The following is a 19,320-nucleotide window of genomic DNA, read 5'->3' on the forward strand; positions in this document are numbered from 1 at the left end:
CGCCATAAACACAGGGTTGGAGGTCCATCAAGTTTTCTAAATACTCCACATCCTCTGAACTTCCTGTTCCAGAGGAATCGATGACTTTGACAGAGCCTGAATGATCAAAATAAAGTCATTATCAAGCTATTTTTGAAGCTAGCTGTATCGCCACATGATCCACAAAAGAAACACTACACAACAAGCACGTACGTGGATCCTCGAATATGTGGGCACAGCTCTACTTCAGCTTCCTTCTGCACTCACCAAGACTTCTTGGACAGTCTGTTGGTCCAATGAAGCCACAGCAGCCATATGATTGGTCAGATAATTGCATTAAAAAGGCTCCAACAGCACAAACACGGTTCACAGGTCCAGTTCAGGGACTGCAGGTAGCTGAGGTGAAGCCTAGAAGACAGCTAGCAGCTACAGCCGCCTGTGTCACAAACCACCTCTCAGTCAGAGAGGCCACGCCCCTGAACAGGTGAGTTATAGAAGCATCCTCCCCCCGTACAGCTGTTACGAAGGAGGAAATTATCCTCAGAGACCAAAGCAGTTTCTGCATCAGGTTGTAAACATTAACAGAGCCTGTGGGGACTGACTCACTGCTGCCTCTGCTGGACAGTTCTTGCCACTTTAACATGAACCAGATCAGCGTGTAGCCCCATCCAGCTGTCATGGCCCTGTTTAGTCTCCTGAAAGAGGTCCAACTGGGGAAGTTCCACCAATCAGAACAAGCACAGAGGAAGTGGGCCCTGAAATGGCCCTACTTCCTGAACCCAAACAGCTCCAACCACTGGCTCAGTGGGGCAGTCCGGGGCAGCTGCTGCTGGCTACAGTGGAAACCTCCATGCAATAACAACTCTGTTCCTCCTCTCCTCCTCAGTCCTCCTCCTCTCCTCCTGCAGCACCTTCACTTGTTTCCTTTCACAGGTTTACTTCTTATTTCCTTCACAGCTCCCAAACTCTCAGACTCTCATTAAACTGAACACGCTGCTTTAGCTTCTCTTCTACAAACAAAGGCGGCTCTGCAGCTGCAATCCATCATCTTTACTCCCTAACTAACTTACAAAGGCCCAAACACACACACAGAGTTGTGCAGGGACCCACAGACACAATTAAGAACAAACTCCACTTTTTAAGCATATGCACACAATCAGCGATGCAGAGTCACAGAAGTACACCCACGTGCGGCAGATGAATTCACACTGTACGCCCACACATGAATATAAACACAAACAAAGAGAAGAGATGAAAGACGAGAGCAGATCTGCTGCCTTTCATTTCATTTAGCTGCTTTGGTGACTGACACATACTGAACAGCAGCACCACAAAGGACTCTCAGCATCCACTGAGAGCAGGCGGGAGGTCATCGACCGGCAGACCAGGAGTGACCGTCTCCAAACGCGAGCACCTGTTTATCAGAAGTGACTGCTTGGCTCCAGAGAACCTCGGCAGCTGCTCAGGTCAGCTGCTGACCTGAGCTCAGATTTTAGGTTGTGTCTCCTCTCTGACCGTTAAAGCGAAGATGTGCTTTTCTTCTCTAACACACACACACACACACACACACACACACACACACACACACACACACACACACACACACACACACACACACACACACACACACTCCAGTGGTGGATGCTGTGATCACTGCTGTGAAGCTCAGTTTCAGAGCGTTTCTGCAGCCTGTCATCATCCTCCAGCTGTGACTCACAGCAGTTTGGGGCTCAATGACACCAAAGATGGACTCTGGCCGGTCCCCCGATGCACCGGCTTTAAGCATCAGTGACAGTCGGTGAGCCCAAACCAGCCGTTTTCAGAGCCTAACCCTGAACCAGTAGTTTTAAGCTCCAAGTCTGTAACCTGAGCAGGAGGTTTTCAGCACCTAAAAGCAGAGCTGGAAAGATGGGAACGAGCAGGGGGAAGATACGGGTCACCTGCTCAGCACAGAGAGCTACACAGCGCCCTCTGGTGTAGAAATCTAACAAGGTGGTTTTTGAACCTTTAAGATCCATCTGCATAGATCTTCACTTTGGAGCATTTCATGTTTCCAGATGTGTAGGTAACCCTCTAATCCAATCATATTTCATCTGCAGCATCCTCCATTTTCCCACAGGATGCTGCAGGAATGCTTCAGAGGAGCATCGCCTCCCATCCTCAGCCTCTTGGAGACGTGCTGCTGAGCTGCTGGATGGTTGGTTTCCAGGTTTGGGGAGGCGTTTGAGGATCACCTGGATCCAAACTGAGCACAGGTGACCTACCTCTACCACACGGGGGACCTTTACACATGTGGTCAGGGCAGCCACGGGCATCGCAGGTGTGTGTGCAGGTGGTGTAACCTGGGGTGTCTGTGATGTCACAGAGTTTGACCATTTGATTAAAATGCACCTGTCTTCATAATTGATGATTTCTGATCACCTGCTTTATTTTTCTCTTTAGTTGGATTATCAAAGAATGAATAACGAGTACACGATCTCCTCTCTGTGTGTGACGCTTTAAAGGGAGCTGGGTTATTATTCACTGTCATGTGAAGCAAGATGTTTCTGCCCCCGCCCGCTCTGCCTCTTATATAACACACTGTATGGACGTGTGCACAGGGGAGGACGCCTCAGAGCCACTGTGGATAAAACACGAGCACGCTCATCCAGCAGGAGGACGATCCTTCCAGAAGCTGTAGCAGTGCAACGCGGAGCAACGCGGAGCAACGCGGAGCAGCCTCCTGCTCTGATGCATTTAATCTGGGAGTCAGTGTGGGCGACTCAGAGAAGCACACACTCAGACACACACAGAGAGACACACGGAGACACACACACACACACACACACACACACACACACACACACACACACTCAGACACACACAGAGACACTCACACACACAGAGAGACACACGGAGACACACACACACACACACAGAGACACACACACAGAGACACTCACACACACAGAGAGACACACGGAGACACACACACACACACACACACAGACACACGGAGACACTCACATACAAAGAGACACACACACACAGACACACACACACTCAGGTCCGCTGTAGTGAAATAGGAACATAAAGCACTCTGAGCTCCGGGTCGGCCCAGCCAATCAGAGCACAGTGATGCGTACGCTGAGCCCTCTGCTGTTCATGAAGCTGTGCTGATGCTGCTGTTTGTGGATGTGTGTAACCTTTAATCTCAGAGGGGCAGACGCAGAGGGAGACGGTGTAACGGTGCAGAGTGAACCTCAGAAAACCACGACATTAACTCAGGAAGTAACTCTACCTGTTCAGGTGCTCAAACTCTATAACCTGTCAGTAAAAGCGGCTCTCAGCAGTTTAGAAAGTCTTCAGACTGAACTTGAAGCATGAACCCAGCATGTCCTCTCCCATCAATGTGTGTTTGAATAAGCTTTACTGAGAGGGACCAAAGGCAGGGGTGTGACTCCGTGTTCAGCGTGAGCTCTGTGTGGTGGAGGACCAGCTGAAGGCGTCCACACACTGTGACACAGGGTGGAAACTCGGGTTTGATGGTGACGCTGCATCCCCCGGCTGCGCGCCATAGCAACAAGCTTCTGCAGACTTCATTCTGTCCTGCAATCCCAAACATGCAGGTTCTCGCTCCAATGAGGCGCCCGTACACTGCAGCTGATCTCCAGCAGCCGGCTGCAGCACAGTCTTCACTAAAGCAAATTCAGGCTGGGATCCATGCAGACCCCACGGCGTAGCCTTTGCAAGCGTAGAGTGTCTGTGCTGCACCACCACCAGGTAGTGCTTCGGTGGTGGGGGTTCCCTCTCATTGGATCAATTAGAGGTGAACTCATGGTTAGTAACACAGAGTGAGCCAGTCTTCAGTTACAACTGATCTCAGTTCTGTGGTGAAACCACACGAAGCAGGAGCGAAGAGTATCGCTGCTGATGTGTGAACACGTTACAGGGTAACATACGTGACCCGAGCCTGGAGGGGTCATCAGCTGGTAGCTACACAGTGAGCTGCTTGATGTGGATGCACACGGCGCTGAAAAACCAGATGTGGTTAACAACTCGTTAGCACTGAACATTTCATGCTACAGATGATCCTCTGTGTGGAACCAAAACGAGAGACGGAGCTCGTTAACTCATCAGGAAAGTTTATGACTTCAAATTCATCTTAGCTTGTTTGGATGGAGTCTTTGTTTCCTGTTTTATGAATAAAGTTTTTCATCTGTTATCAATAATATGCCAGCTTCCTGCTGCTCACAGTCGTCAGTGTGACATCTGCTCATTACAGTCGACTGACAGTTCGATCAAAGCATCACTCTGTGTGTGTGTGTGTGTGTGTGTGTGTGTGTGTGTGTGTGAGAGAGAACAGAGGCACACTCAGACTTTCAGTCCTCCACTGGGATTGGTTGAGAGGCTGCTGGTGCATTATGGGAACAAAGCGACCAACAGTGAGGTGATTAGCCCTGACCTGCCAGGGTAATGTGTGTGTGTGTGTGTGTGTGTGTGTGTGTGTGTGTGTGTGTGCAGGACAGGTGGTGAGCAGGTAAACAGGTGTTCATCTGCATTCTAGTCTGTGGTTAACCTGTGAGAGCCTGCAGAGAGCAGGTATCTGTGAGGGGTCCTCTGACAGAGGCAGTGATGCTGGGGGGTTCAGGTGAGGCAGCGCTGACAGGTAACCATCTCAGGTCATCACAGAGCTCTCCCTGATCGATGTGACGTGTTCTTGTTCCCATATTAAAGCTGATGTTCCTCTCTTTGGTGTCATCCTCAGTAAGACGCACCGCTCTGCTCCGTCACTCGATCATCTGCTTCCTGTGAGCTCAGCAGAGCCTCATCAGTTCATCTCAGACCTGCTGCTGTCAGCACGCTGCTGCACATTATTATTACCTCATGTTCTCACCTATATATTGAATTCTGTGTCTGTTTTCATTCTGATTTCACAGTTTGGACCTTTTTGGTCAGGCTGGTTTTTATTTGATTGAGTTACAAACTTCTTACACCAGAGTAACATCAGTATCTTGCCCAAGGATACTTGGGGTTGGAGAAGCCAGGTATTGAACCATCGACCTGCCGATTAGCAGACGACAGCCGGTCCTATAGCCCTGCCTTGCATCTGTGTCCGTGAAAAGGCCATACAGCTGAGTGTCATTTAGAGGCCTGCTTTCACACTTCTACTCTCATGGTGCCAAAACACAGTCTGAGCCTTTGACCTGCTTTTCTTACAGTTTCCACATTCTGCAAAGACATCCGGGGGGGGCTCAGTCGGACCCTTCTGGCCCCTGACACCCCCGTGCTGCATGCTGCTGTGGGGTCTTAGATCACTGCCCTCCATCACTGGTGCAACCATGAAACAATAGCTGAGCTCAGCACATGAAACTGCAGCAATTAAAAAAAGTCTCTTTCTCCTTCGACACGTCTAAAAACACCCTCTGCTGCTTCACGCCTTCAGCAGCTTTTAGCAAATCATTGTAAAGCCTTCTTTTTCATTTCAGACTAACGACCTGCAGGAACCCCGCAAGACCACGGAGAACGTTCCCCATTCAGATTGTACTTAGTGGCCTCACAAAGACAGCTGTGTGTGTGTGTGTGTGTGTGTGTGTGTGTCATACCTGTCTCTGTATCAGTGCCAGTGTCTGCTGCCCCTCCTCCATCAGTCTCTCCACAGCTTTTGGATCCTCTACTTTCCTGTTGGCCTTGAAGGCATCACGGACACGCCGCAGTGCATAGGTCCTGAAAAACACACACACATGTATTTTCATTCATTGTTTCTGCAGAAAAATGCGGCCACGCTGCGCAGTATAAACGGACGAGAGAAGATAATAAATAGGAGAAATGTCTGAAAGCCTGTGAGTGACAGCAGGAAGCAGCTCAGCACCAGCAGCAGAGCCGGAAACAGACGAGACACCACAAACAGACAAACCAGGGCAGAAGACTCAAAACTAAAGGCAGCGTCAAAGCTCCTGAAACCAAGACAGACCAGCAGGTCCAGAGTCCTGCTGCCTCCCCTGGGTTCCAACCCAGGAGCCTCTCACAGTGTGAGAGGGTCCACCTCCGTCCACTGACCATCCACCTCCTATAGGACACCTGACCTCCAGTTTGTGGCCAGGGGTTTATTTACTAAGCCTAACACAGGATTTATAAAGGTAAGAAAATCATCATCAGTTTTCATGTTGGACAGCTGATGCCTTCAGCCTCCTGCTTCCAGGTAACGAGGAAATGGCGTACCTTCACAGAGCTTCCTGATTGGCAGAGCTAAGTCAACATTTTGAGATACTGAGTTGAAATTTGGAGTTATGGGTGGCGTCTTTTTTGGAGGCAAGCTTCCATAGACAGATGTGCCGTCTAGAGACCATAAAGCTTTAACCTCAGTCAGGAGGGCCTCGAAGGGAGCGATCAACTGAGACGTGGCGTCCAAACAACAATTAAACTTTTCTCAACTTCAAGGATGAAACGACCAATCAGACTGTAGGATACTGCATACATATGAGGGGGCACGGCCACAAAGTGACACATGACAAGAGAATCCAGTGTGAATGCCAGGCCACAGTCACCAGGTCACTGGTGTCCCATTTCAGTTAGGATTATCCCGGGAATGCTCTGACACAGCTGTTACTGAGCCACGTGTGCCGCAGAGCACATCTTTATGTTCTGCATCGCTTAACCCTTTAAAATGGGCGATCGCCGCCGATACACCTGTAACCTGCCCTCACCTGATCAAACGCACTTTGAATTACCATAATTACGTGACCGCAGGTAAGCAGGGCAGGAAGTGAGACACAGGAATGGCACAGAAAATAGTGAATTTTCAAAATAAAAGAAGCTATGCAAATGTTCCTCTGGTGAAATTTGAAGGGTGGAACAAAACTGTGTTCATGGTATTGGTGGTGAGTGGACACTAACTTCCCAAATGGAAAATGAATGAGACTTCATGTCAGATGCTTTCCACTACGTCTATAAAGAGCCCAACCGTAACCTGGTACAGGGCTGATGTTTAGCTGTGAACCTGGCAGGTCCTCATCAGAAGCCCTCAGATGTTCCAGTGGAGACGGAAACTCTTCGGGAGGCATCTGTTTCTGACCGTTCCTGAAAACTTCAGATGATCCCGCTGCCACGCCTGGAGGTGAAAGATGAGCCGGTCTCTTTTTCATTTGTTACACAAATATTGGTGTCACTTTTGTGGTTCCCCTCCCTTCTCTTTTATGGCAGGCTTTCCACTCCACCTTCGAGTGTGGAGCAGCTATAAACACATTTGCTTTCCTCTGTGGTGGAACAACATCGTTATTTTCTAGCATCCGGCCATAAAATCCGGCTTTAGGGCCAGTTACTCTGGGAGTACTTTCACTTCTCAGGGGTCTCAAAATGTCAAAACGGTACGGCATTAACGAGTCGGGACGGGAATTTGATATCCACCATGACACCTTTTCTACAAGAAGCGGCTGAACAAACACGGAGTTTATCAGAAGTGAAACTGAGGTACTTAAATCTGTTTGCCGTGACATCAACCTGACATCCCCTCATTTCTCCTGGCCAGACAGCCAGATTCCCTCTGAGGAGCTTTAACGGCTGCCGGCAGGAAGCCAACAATGAGGCGGCGCGTGTTTGGAGCTGGAGGTCGGCGGGACTCCACGCCACGCTTCCCTGACCAGCGCTGATTTGATTTCCTGCAGCTTCTCACCAGAAAACCAGAGCACGCCACGATCGATAAAGCGATGCTGACTGAGAGCGAACGTCAGTGTGAGACTGCAGCCAAGCGTGTGTGTGTGTGTGTGTGTGTGTCGCTCTGACTACATGTGTGCACACGAGCCTTCATGGTCTCCTCGCTGTTTTTGTGAACATACTGATGTTTTTAGACACTTCTGTTCAAACTTCATTTATTTCTGTCTGCAGACTAACAACACAACTACTCATCAAAATCACTGCATCCACAATAATGAGACACACAACGATCTGCCTGAACGTAAAAAACTGAAACATAACCCTGAAGATGTGCCGGTGCTGAACAACATTCAGCCCCTCAGCGGAGGTTAGGGTTAGGGTGGAGGTTTGGATTTCCATCCTCAGGTCCCAGCCACCTCCTCCACTGTGTTGTAACTCTGCCTCGGGGCCTCCTGAAACTCCTCACCTCGGAGGCATCGGTTGCTCTCCCCACCTCACTGATCTCCTCTGGACGTGGAGGCGCCGCTCGGCCCAGACGGAGGGAGGCAGGTTTGCTGCTGGTTTCTGTGGTTTCAGAGTTACTTCCTGCTTTGGGATCATTGGTCCTGGTGTGTGGCGGTCACTTTCACCTCCTTCCTTTGTTATTTGTCCCTCTCGGACTGTCGGTCCTGCCCTCATTAGTCTCCCCCGTGTTTTCTTCCACACCTGTTCCCTAGCTGCCAATTACTCGCCCCAGTTTATACACACCCCCTGATTCCCTTTGCTTCCTGCCAGATCACCTGTCAAGCTTTTTGGGTCTGTTTAGGTTTATCTCCTCCTGTCATTGCTTTGGATTGTGTCACAGATTTAGTTTTTTTTGCCTGCTCCTCATTTAAATGTTTGCCTCACCGCCTGCCTTCCCGACCACGGCTTATTTTTAAGTAAAGATTTGGATTTTGGACTCTTCCTTCTGCGTTTGGGTCCCCTCCTCCATGTTCACGGCTCTCTCCTTACTGGCATAAACTGATTAAACCAGGCGTTCAGGCCTCCACTGTGTGGGCTTTTTTGGACTGGAACTGAATAAATACTTCTCTGAGGCAGTTTCAACACAAACTGAACCCTTTATGAAGGATGAGCTGGACCAGAGCTACACTGTTTTTCCCTTTTTTAAAAGCTGTCAGCAGCTATCGGGCATTAGTTTCCATGCCTCTGTGCTGGGAACGGCCGTGGCCCGAGGCAGTCCATCCAGAGTGCCTTTTAGGAATTTCATCAAACGTTCAGTTTGAGAAACACTCACTGGAATTTGGTCCAAAGGGCCAAAGGTTTTAGACCCCAGCCAACAAAATGTCTTTTTATGCTAAAGTGATGAAAGATTTCCCACAGAATGAGCCTGTGCTTACATCTGTGCATGCACACAGGAGGTGGAACCACGTTTTCTTAATGAAATGAATGAATTATACTGATTGTGACAATAAAGAGTGCAGAAATAACCAGCTGCCTCTTTACTCAGTTCCTCATCCTGTGGACAAACTCCAGCTCCAGCGTCGTGGACTGTAATCGATGATGGTGGTCGCTGCTGACCAGTTCTCTACATCCTGCAGGTTCTGGTTAGACTGGCCAGGATGACCGTCCAAGATGGCAGAGTCGGGTTTGTCCGACCGCAGGATGGGAGCCTCTCTCGTTGCCGAGTCCTCATTTCTGTTATGCTTCTTAAAGTTTGCTGCCTGGGGCGCTGGAATACAGCTGGTGCATCGTCAAGAATCAAGAAGAATTTATTGTCATTAGATGTCAAGACATACAACGAAATTGCGTTCCAGAACGCTCATCCAAGAGACAAGTGTCTGCGGCCACAAGGGCGCCGCCGATTATCGTGAACAAGTCTGCACCTTCCCAAAAAACAGGAAGGCAAGCAGACGTCCACACGGCCCCTCGTGCTCAACATCTGATGATGACATTTATGTCGTTCTGACCCGAGCGGACTTGCGGACGTGGAAAATATAACAGAGGCTTTAGACAGCAGCTGAAGGAGGAGTTCAGCGCGGTGATCTGCCTGCTATCAGTTCCTGGTTAGCAGTAAGTGAACTCCCAGAGTGAGGTCCACTAATAAAGCATATGCATGGTAAGAATAAATCTAAGAGATGCCTGGGCAGCCCGCCCGAGTAAAGTCAATGTGTGGGAAACACTGTGCGACAAACGGTCGGAGTTTCTGAAACTCTCCGCTGTTCTGCATCACCTGCCTGACACAGCGGGGAAGGAGCCGGAGATATCCTCTCAGATATTATTTTTACATATGCAGGGTGAAACTGTTTTTTCTTGTTCTCCTCCACACCAGCTCTGAGCAGCCACAGCAGCAGCTGGCAGCGTAGGTGTTAGAAATCTGCCAGCCTGGGACCTCGGTGACCTCAGACCCGAGCAGCACCGGACCCCCGCGCTTTCCTGCTGCAGCCACCAGGAGCCCAGAGTCTAAACTGCACACCGAGAAGCAAATCTAAACAGAAAAATCACAAACACCGGGGAATTTGATGGCAGGAGCTGCAGCAGTGAGAATGATTATGGGTTTAATTTCCAGCGCTCTTTCTGGACGGTGTCGGGGCCTCATTACAGCCGGCAGCTCCTCTGATGTGGACAAAGTACAATGCCGACCTTGGGAGGTACAACAAACCCATTCATCTTCTCTGTCTGCCTTTGTGTCTCGAGCTCATTTAGGATTTAAGACAGAACCAATAAAAGTGTGATGGATCAGATTTACATGCTGTGGTTAAATACGACGCTCGTTACAAGGACGTGACGGAGAGAGCGCCGAGGAAAGCGGGTCGAGATCGGTTTGAAGGTGAAACAGAGGGAATGGCAGTGGATGGATGGAGGAAATGAGAAAAGCAGTGATGGAAGAAGACAACAGAAACGCTGAATGAAGGAAAAAACAATGAAAAACTAAAGGAACGAAGCATAAACACAGGAAAAGGATGATGTTAAAGACATGATAACACTGGGAAAGGAAGAGGAGAAACTAATGAGCAATTAAGGATGTCAGGAAGAAAAATCAGAAGGAATGATATAGTGTAAGTGTAGGAAGAAAGGAGAAAGGAAAGGAAAAGGGCAAGAGGAAATGAGGATAATCAGCAGCCCTACCTGTTGGTTAATTGGATCTGAATTACCATCACGAGTTGGGCTTTCAATGATTTCGGAGAGCTAAATAACGAGGATGAAAGGATAAATTTTCACATTAATTTTCACCATGCAGCTCCCCTTCTGTGTGGCGCTGTAAATCAAGAACACCCTTTCCTTGCAGTACAGTGTGCACTGGCCCCTCACTAACAGCTCAAACTCAGCTGTGGCTCTCTGGGAGGTATGCGAGTCGACCACCGCCTGGTCTTCATCATACCCCCGTCTGCAGTCGCAGATGTGGTCACCCAAACCAGTCTAACCTCAAACTAACTCTACCTCCTCACCTTCATTTCTTCATTTATTTTTACTGAGTCTAAAAATAGTTTTTGTAATTACGCCCTGCAGATGTCAAATACAACTTTCACCACTAGGTGGCAGCATTTTGATAGTAGGTGTGCTGCCATTAACTTTTAATATCTCGTTTCCCAGGCCGCTGCTGTAAATATCAAAGTGCTCTTAATGACTCTGGTTAAACTCTCTGCACCATCTTGTGGTTTAAAGTGGTATTACACAAAAGTACAGCCCAGCATTAGTTCAGCTGCTCTCGATGTCTCAAACACACCACACAGATGTTTGGGACACGAAGCCATTTCTTGATTCTGTTGATAGATTAGGTTCATTTTGGAAGGATGAAAGCTAGTTTTAAAAAGTTGAATAACTGCATGATGATGGATTAAGCTACTGATAAACTGAGATTGCCAATACTGGCCAAAGCAACCATGAAAGCAGTATTTTAGCAGCAGCCCTACAGGCAGAAGAGGAAGGATACACAGGACAGAAAAAAGGACCAAACTAAAGAAGGAAGAACAAATAGAAAGTCAAAAACATATTAGTTAAAAAGTAAAATCATACATGGGGCAGAAGAAAACTGAGAAACTGAGAAAACAGAGAGAAACCAATGACAGAGAAAATGAAGGGTGACGAGTTTTAGGAAGCTGCTCAGAGTTTGTCATTCAGACGTCCGGCTTCCTCCTCCCCTCCCCTTTTCCCTTTGGGGCTCTGCAGGGCTGAAGACGAGGTCTCCGGGCTCTTCATCAAATTGATTCATGCAAACCCCTCAGCTGTAATGGACTCGGTGTAATGAGCGCTGCGCTAATGAGCAAAACAAAAAGAGCAACAAAGAGATTAGAAAGTGTTGGAAATGCCCGTCAGGCAGCTCAATAGCTCCTCTGGACAGGAAGTGGCATGACGTGATGGACCGAAGTTTCACAAAGTCAAACTTCATTCTGAATCTTTTCCACAGTCGCATGCAGACAAGCACGGAAACGAAAACTCTGACCTCTTAAATTAATGTGCAGGTGTGGAAGTGAAAGGTTCACCTCAGTGCAAGAAGTTTAGCACATAATTGGGCCAAACCACAGCTGTCCTGTGATCAGCCACTGCCTATCACAGCACAGCTGTCAACGTTTACATCGTACCTTCAAGTGCCTTTAATGTCAAAGCTTCATTAAAAACCAGGAGCATCCAGCTGGGCATCTTTCACAGCCTGTGGCCTGTTTTCCCTCTTTGCTCTTGGTTGGCACGACTGGTTGAAGCCGGCCTCAGGTAGACAGGAACAGTTGACTGATGCAATCCATCAGTCCAACCTCTTCCACTCAGGTTAAGCCAACATATTCCACATATCCTTTTCCCAAGCACCAGTCTCAATCCTGAGACATTCCCAGGCTACATTACATAATCTCTCCAGTGAGTTAAAGGGTTGACTTCAGGGTGGCCTCCCAGCTGAGCATGCTCCGAAAACCAGAGCTCCTGACCAGCACAGCCATGTTTACTACCACACATCTTTTTAAAAGCATCATCTGGAGTCATGTTGGTTGATATTAGAGATTAAGATGTTCTAATAGATTAACCAGCTAATTGTAGCTCTGTGGTTAGGGACCAGCCTAATGCAGCAACCAAGTATGATTTAGATGACTGCTGTCAGAGGAGATGGGAGGGAGAACAGACCGGAATATTTATTTCCTTTGCAGCAGTGCATCTTTTACAATGCTGAGTGAAGTCGAGTCACACTCAGTAAAACCTGGCAGCAGCTGGGCAGGTATTAGCTGCTGCTGCTGCTTACTGATGTACAGCATTTAGTTCCCTGTTTTACTAAATTCTTATTTGTTTTCTATTCATACAGCAGCCTGAAGCAAAGACTGTAATTACACACTGTAGTCTAAAAAATCCATTAAACATTCATATTCTCCTTCTACAGCAACTAGTTTTGGCAACTGTGGATCAGACTACCACCCGATCCCCAGAGTACCAAACTCTGACAGCCTCTTATAAATGTAGTGGGCTCGCAGAACTTCCTCTGAAAGGAGCTCGGAAATTCATGAGGGGCTCAGAGGAGAGCTTCTACTCTTCCACATCAAAAGGAGACAGCTGAGGTGGTTTGGGCTTCTGTACAGGATGTGTCTTCAAATGGGAAGAGACCCCAGGACAGACCCAGGACACACTGGACAGACTGGACAGACTGGGCCCTGGGTGTCCCTACAGGAGAGCTGGAGGAGGTGGCTGGGGAGAGGGAGGTCTGAGCTTCTCTGCTTAGACTGGACCAGCCACCAGGATCCTGATAAGCTGCAGAACTTGGATGGACAGATGGATAAATCAATGGATGGATGGACGGACGAACATACAGACAGATGGATGGACGGATGGATGGACAGATGGATAAATCAATGGATGGATGAACGGATGGATGATGGATAGACAGATGGATGGATGGATAAATCAATGGATGGATGGACGGACGAACACACAGACAGATGGATGGATCAATGGATGGATGGATGGACAGACGGATGGATGGATAAATCAATGGATGGATGGAGGGAGGGAAGCTGGAATCTGAATATTTGTGTCCATTTTGTCAAAAACAATCAGGTAATTGACTCAGAGCTCAAAGATGAACCAGCGACTCAGCCAGCAGGATCAAAGTTTAGCCTTCAGTTTAAAAGCATGAAGTCATCTTCATGTCATCTTCATCCTTGCAGGCTCCTGTCGCTGAGGAAGACTTGGGATTTCGTTTTAAAGCTGTTCAGTGATCAGTCAGTTATTAGTCAATACTGACAAACACTAATACTGTAACTGATGAATAATTAATGAGTGGCTTCACACGGACAGGGACGCTCCTGTGTTTGAAAGCTTCCCGTGTGAAGGATCCAGCTCCGTGCTCGGTGTGTCGTCTCGTCGCTGAAACTTCAGAGGGAATTCTCTCGTGTGATCTTCAGAAGACGAGACGTGAAGGAAAGCAAAGAAGCAGAATAACAGAGAGGAGGTGAGGAGAGGAGGACAGAGGAGGAGAGGAGAGGCTGGAGGAGCGAAAACAGGAGATTTCCACAATTACTTAATCATCAGAAGGCTTTGTTATCTGCTGACAGCTTTTTAGCACACAGATGACGGCAGTGTTTGAATTCAGAGGGGAGGGTTATTTTTAAAAGAGGGAGAGAAGAAGACGACAGAAGGAGGACAGAGAGGAGAGAGAGAGGCATGAAGACAAAAACCCTGAATCAGTTTGTTATCTGCTGTTTTGTTGTTCCTGTGCAGAGATGATGACCCACTTCTGACAGTCTGCTTCCTCCTCCTCAGTTTACTCCATCTTTCCTTCTGTCTGTCTCCACCACTCCTCGGGGTTTGTGCCCTGCAGGGATTTCCTGCTTTTAAAAAGGTGTTTGTGAGCTGGAACAGGTGAGCAGAGAGGACACCGCTGCAGCAGAAAAAATGATGGGAATAAATTCTCAGAGATCCGCTCGATTCAAAATTTCAGTGTTTTCGGAGCTGTGCGGATAAATCCAATCATTCCATGTAGGAGAGGCTGGAGCAGCACAGCAGGCAGGAAACAAACACACAAACACTGAGAACAATCATTAAATTCTTACTCTGACAATAACAAAAACTTGTTATTCAAGAGCCCTCAGGTGCCCTAAATTCCCTTTCTAAATAAAAACATGTAGAAATTCACATTTTTCCATAATTAACCAACAAATAAAACAAAAACTGGCCCTGCTGCTGTGAAGGCACCCTGCGGTGAAAGGTAACAGAGTTTTAATGGCAGCCACGGCACCTTTTTCCCTTTGCCTGCAGCGATTTTCCTGAACACACAAACAAACAGGTTTTGGTCAGTGGATGAAGCTTCAGGCTCTGAAGGTGAAGCAGGTCCTTAAAGCTGCATTACTTCTCCCTGTGTGACCCCAGTGACCTCTGTTCTGATGCGCTCACACAGAATAAACGTGATGTTCATTTTTAGGGTCAAAAAGGAGGACGCAGCTCCATGGCCTCTGTGACCTGCTGCTCTGGGACTGACAGCCTTCATCCAGGAGGAAGACAGTGAAACGATGCAGCCAATGAGGCCTCACCACCAAAACGATGGCAGCGAGCGCGCTCAGCTCGAGGTTTCATAACCTGAGCAGAGTCTGTGTCCATCTATCCACAGTCTGTGGGGTCCACAGCGTGACTCCGCCCCTGAGGGTTAGGGTTAGCTCACGGCCCGGACTCCCACTCCGGCCTCTCTGCCCTCGCGTCCACATCTCAAAAATGGAAATCAAACAGAAGGATTCAAATTTTGAGGCGGTCGAGCGCCGTCACAGAGGCACAACGGGACATGACGCGCTCGCTGCGTCGGTGAGCTTCATGGTTAAAGGCTGTCGGTTTCTCTTCAGAGGAACGTGCCACAGAAATAAACAATAACACAGCATTATTCCCAGAGCTGGGAATAATAATGAAATTCCGTCTCTAACGATATTCAAAGGTTTGTTTTAAGGCTGTTCAAGGACCTGCAGATGTCCTCAATAAAAACATGTAGAAATTTACATTGTTACATCATTAGAAAACACCACAAACTGGGCCCCCTGCTGGTCTCAAGGTGAACTGCAGTAAAATATTCAACTTGACACGGCTGTCACTCCCATTTCATGACCTCTGCTCGCGTCAGTGGTTTTTTCCCCCACGGATCACCGATGATCAGGAACCTTCTTCCCTCTGCAGCTCTGCGGATTCACACTCGCCGGGTTCCTCTCACCATTTAGCTGCAGCAGCATCTAATTTTCCTGCAGAGAGTCATGAATGTTTCATCTGACTTGTGTTTACTCGGTTTCTCTCTCACCCTCATTGACAAAGCTCTCCAAATTCAGCCAAAGTCTCCCACCTCTCCTCCCAGGAAGGAAGAGAGCGAAACAACAAAACACAGCCTGCAGCAACGTCTGGCATATTCAGGTCATTCGCTCTCAGGTACGCGGCTTCAGCACAAACTCAGGCTGAGGAGGAATAAACTGCGCTCTCTCACCTCTCATTTATTTATTTGTTTTAAAGCAGTTTTTCCTGGAAGATCGGGCTAATGTCTCCATTTGGTGAACCTGAGGCATCTGCTGCTTTGGTCTCACCCTGAGGGTCTCTCTGGTGCTATAAAATCACTGCATTTGAAAATGACTCTGACACAGAAGCTAGAAAACAAGCCTGTTATCAAAATTTAAGGAAAAGGAGGGCTTTCATGCGCTGTAACTGAGCAGCTACCTCTCACACACGCTGATGTGAGCTTTCAAAGTTTAGCCATAATGCAGTTTTCCAAGTTACCAATGGATGTTCCTCTGTCCCAGACATTAAACTGGCCCTCTTCATTCAGACTATGGAACGATCTGTGATAATCCCTGCCTCTCTTTGTGTCCTCAGATTAGACTCGGAGCGGGTGTCACACCACCTGGAGTTTTTAATCAGGGCTTAAATGTGTTTTTCAGTCCTGGACATTCATGTGGACATCTGCTGAAGTCCATCCATCCATGCATCCATCCTCTTCCGCCTATCCCAGCTGTCACAGGGCAAGAAGCAGGCACACCTGTACAGGTCGCCAGCCTGTCGCAGGGCTAACACAGAGAGTCAGACCACCATTCACACCCAGTCACACCTTTGGGCAATTTAGAGTGACCAATTAACCTAACCCCACTAACTGCATGTCTTTGGACTGTGGGAGGAAACCCACGCAGACACGGGGAGAACATGCAAACTCCACACAGAGAGACCAGACGGTGGATTCAAACCCAGACCTTCAAGCTGTGAGGCAGCAGTGCTAACCAGCACAGCACCGTGCTGCCCTTCTCCTGAAGCGATGAGGGGGAACGATGGGAATAAAAAGACAAAGCAGCACATGTGGAGCCGTCCCTGCGCACCGTGTCCCCTGTAAGTCTGACAGTCCCCACAGCACGAAGGTCAAAGTTTTCATGAGCTCGTAAGATAACTGCGACCCCCTCAGAGCTTATCATTACACTGGACCAACCTCCCAAAGGAGAATCACTTAAATATTCAGTAACAATGAGGTCATATTTACTCAGAGTTCCACCTGATCTCACACCTGTGAGCAGCTCCATCACACCTGCGTGTGCATTCAGCACTCAGAGGAAGAACTTCTGCTTTTCATGTACTCCTTCAAACTTGTGCATCTTCCTCTGCTTCATAGTTTCATTTCCTTCAGCAGCTGGTGTCAGACAAACTTCATTTCAGGTGCAGTGCATGCTGGTACATGTAGTCACCGAGAAGCCCGTGTTCTCAGCAGGACTGGAGCTGTGTGTCCACCAGCAGACAGACACGACGTTATTGATGTGCTAATGAACTAACTGAAGTTTCATTTCACACACACACACACACACACACACACACACACGCACGCGCGCGTGAGTCCGAGTCGGGCTGAGCCAGCTGTCTGCCTCTGGGCAGGCGGGTGGAATTTATTTTATTTGGAGAGGCAGCAGGAGGAGGCCACCTCTCATCTGGCCGCTCAATAATTCAACACAGCAGCGGTCCGCGCACAGGCAGGCGGGGAGCGGCGGCTCTCTGATGTCCGCGCAGAGCGCCGAGTGCTGTGACAGCCCAAGATGGCGTCCCAAACTCACCCCCGAAAAACAGAGAACATTTCCCTGAGCAGCGAGGACAAACATCACACTCCTGATTTAATCCTGGAGCACGAGGAGGAGGTCTCAGACGGGCCTGCTGGAGGTCGGACCGGTCCTACACACACACACACACACACACACACACACACACACACACACAGTCCTGCTAACTAGCTGGTTTCAAACATGCCTCCTGTCTGTCCCTGGTTTGATCCCACAGGTCATCTGTGTGTGTGACTGAAGCCCACACACACATATCAACCAGCTCTCCTGTTAGAGCAAAGAATTCCAACACAACTGTACCTGCACAACTACCATCACATCAAACCTTACTGCAGGTGTGGGTGGTCTGAATGCTCCATGAGGAAGAGCCCAGACACCCTTCAAAGAGATCCAAGCTGGGAGCTGGTTCCACAGAAGAGGGGCCTGAAAGCTGAAGGCTCTGCCTCCCATTCTACTTTTAAGTATCCTAGGAACCACAAGTAAGCCAGCAGTCTGAGAGAGAAGTGTTACTGGAGGCCAAAGTAATGCCATCCAGAGTAAGTATGTGGTTAGACACCATGTTTCTAAGATTTGTGGGGCCGAGAACAAGAACTTCAGTTTTATCTGAATTTAGAAGCAGGAAATTAGAGGTCATCCAGGCCTTAATGTCTTTAAGACATTCCTGCAGTTTAACTAATTGATGTGTGTCATCTGGCTTCATTGATAGGTAAAGCTGAGTATCATCTGCATAACAATGAAAATTGATGCAGTGCTTTCTAATAATACTGCCTAAGGGAAGCATGTATAATGTAAATAAAATTGGTCCTAGCACAGAACCCTGTGGAACTCCATAATTAACCTTAGTGTGTGAAGAAGACTCCCCATTTACATGAACAAATTGGAGTCTATTAGATAAATATGATTCAAACCACTGCAGTGCAGTACCTTTAATACCTATAGCAAGCTCCAATCTCTGTAATAAAATGTTATGGTCAACAGTATCAAAGCTGCACTGAGGTCCAACAGGACAAGAACAGAGATGAGTCCACTGTCAGAGGCTGTAAGAAGATCATTGGTAACCTTCACTAATGCTGTTTCTGTACTGTGATGAATTCTGAAACCTGACTGAAACTCTTCAAATAAACCGTTCCTCTGCAGATGATCAGTTAGCTGTTTTACAACTACTCTTTCAAGAATCTTTGAGAGAAAAGGAAGGTTGGAGATTGGCCTATAATTAGCTAAGACAGCTGGGTCAGTGATGGCTTTTTAAGTAGAGGTTTAATTACAGCCACCTTGAAGGTCTGTGGTACATAGCCAACTAATAAAGACTGATTGATCATTTTTAAGATTGAAGCATCAATAATTGGAAAGACTTCTTTGAGCATTGGTGGAGGATGGGAATGCAGGCTACAGAGCTGAGGTCATCCCTCCATCATTACATATGTTACATACTTTTCACACCTCGGTAAAGCAGAAAAGTTAAACATGATGATCTGAAGCCTGTGACTCTGAGGAAACCCCCAAACTCTGGCTCTGGTGCAGCTCACTAAACGTTATTAAGGAGTGGGTCAGCTTCTCTCCCTGCACTGACCTGTTTATGCAGTGTACCAGAACAAAGATGATGATGATGATGATGATGATGATGCAGGATCGAGACTGAAAAGGAAACCAGAGCACCATAAAACAGCCTTCGTGCACAGAGGAGAATATGACTCCATCA

At 48.0% G+C, this 19,320-nt stretch overlaps 1 protein-coding gene across 2 annotated transcripts in view; it reads right to left on the reverse strand.

Annotated features, from left to right (window-relative positions):
- The window catches only part of lyrm4b (LYR motif containing 4), a 77,586-nt gene that overhangs the window by 56,514 nt on the left and 1,752 nt on the right, over positions 1-19,320 (reverse strand). For both annotated transcript variants that reach the window (XM_030755989.1, XM_030755988.1), the window contains exon 2: positions 5,565-5,685. In XM_030755989.1, the coding sequence (XP_030611849.1) occupies positions 5,565-5,685 (121 nt within the window). The remainder of the gene's footprint in view (positions 1-5,564; positions 5,686-19,320) is intronic.

The sequence above is a fragment of the Archocentrus centrarchus genome, chromosome 20 (assembly GCF_007364275.1).
Source record: "Archocentrus centrarchus isolate MPI-CPG fArcCen1 chromosome 20, fArcCen1, whole genome shotgun sequence".
NCBI classification, from domain to species: Eukaryota; Metazoa; Chordata; class Actinopteri; order Cichliformes; family Cichlidae; genus Archocentrus; species Archocentrus centrarchus.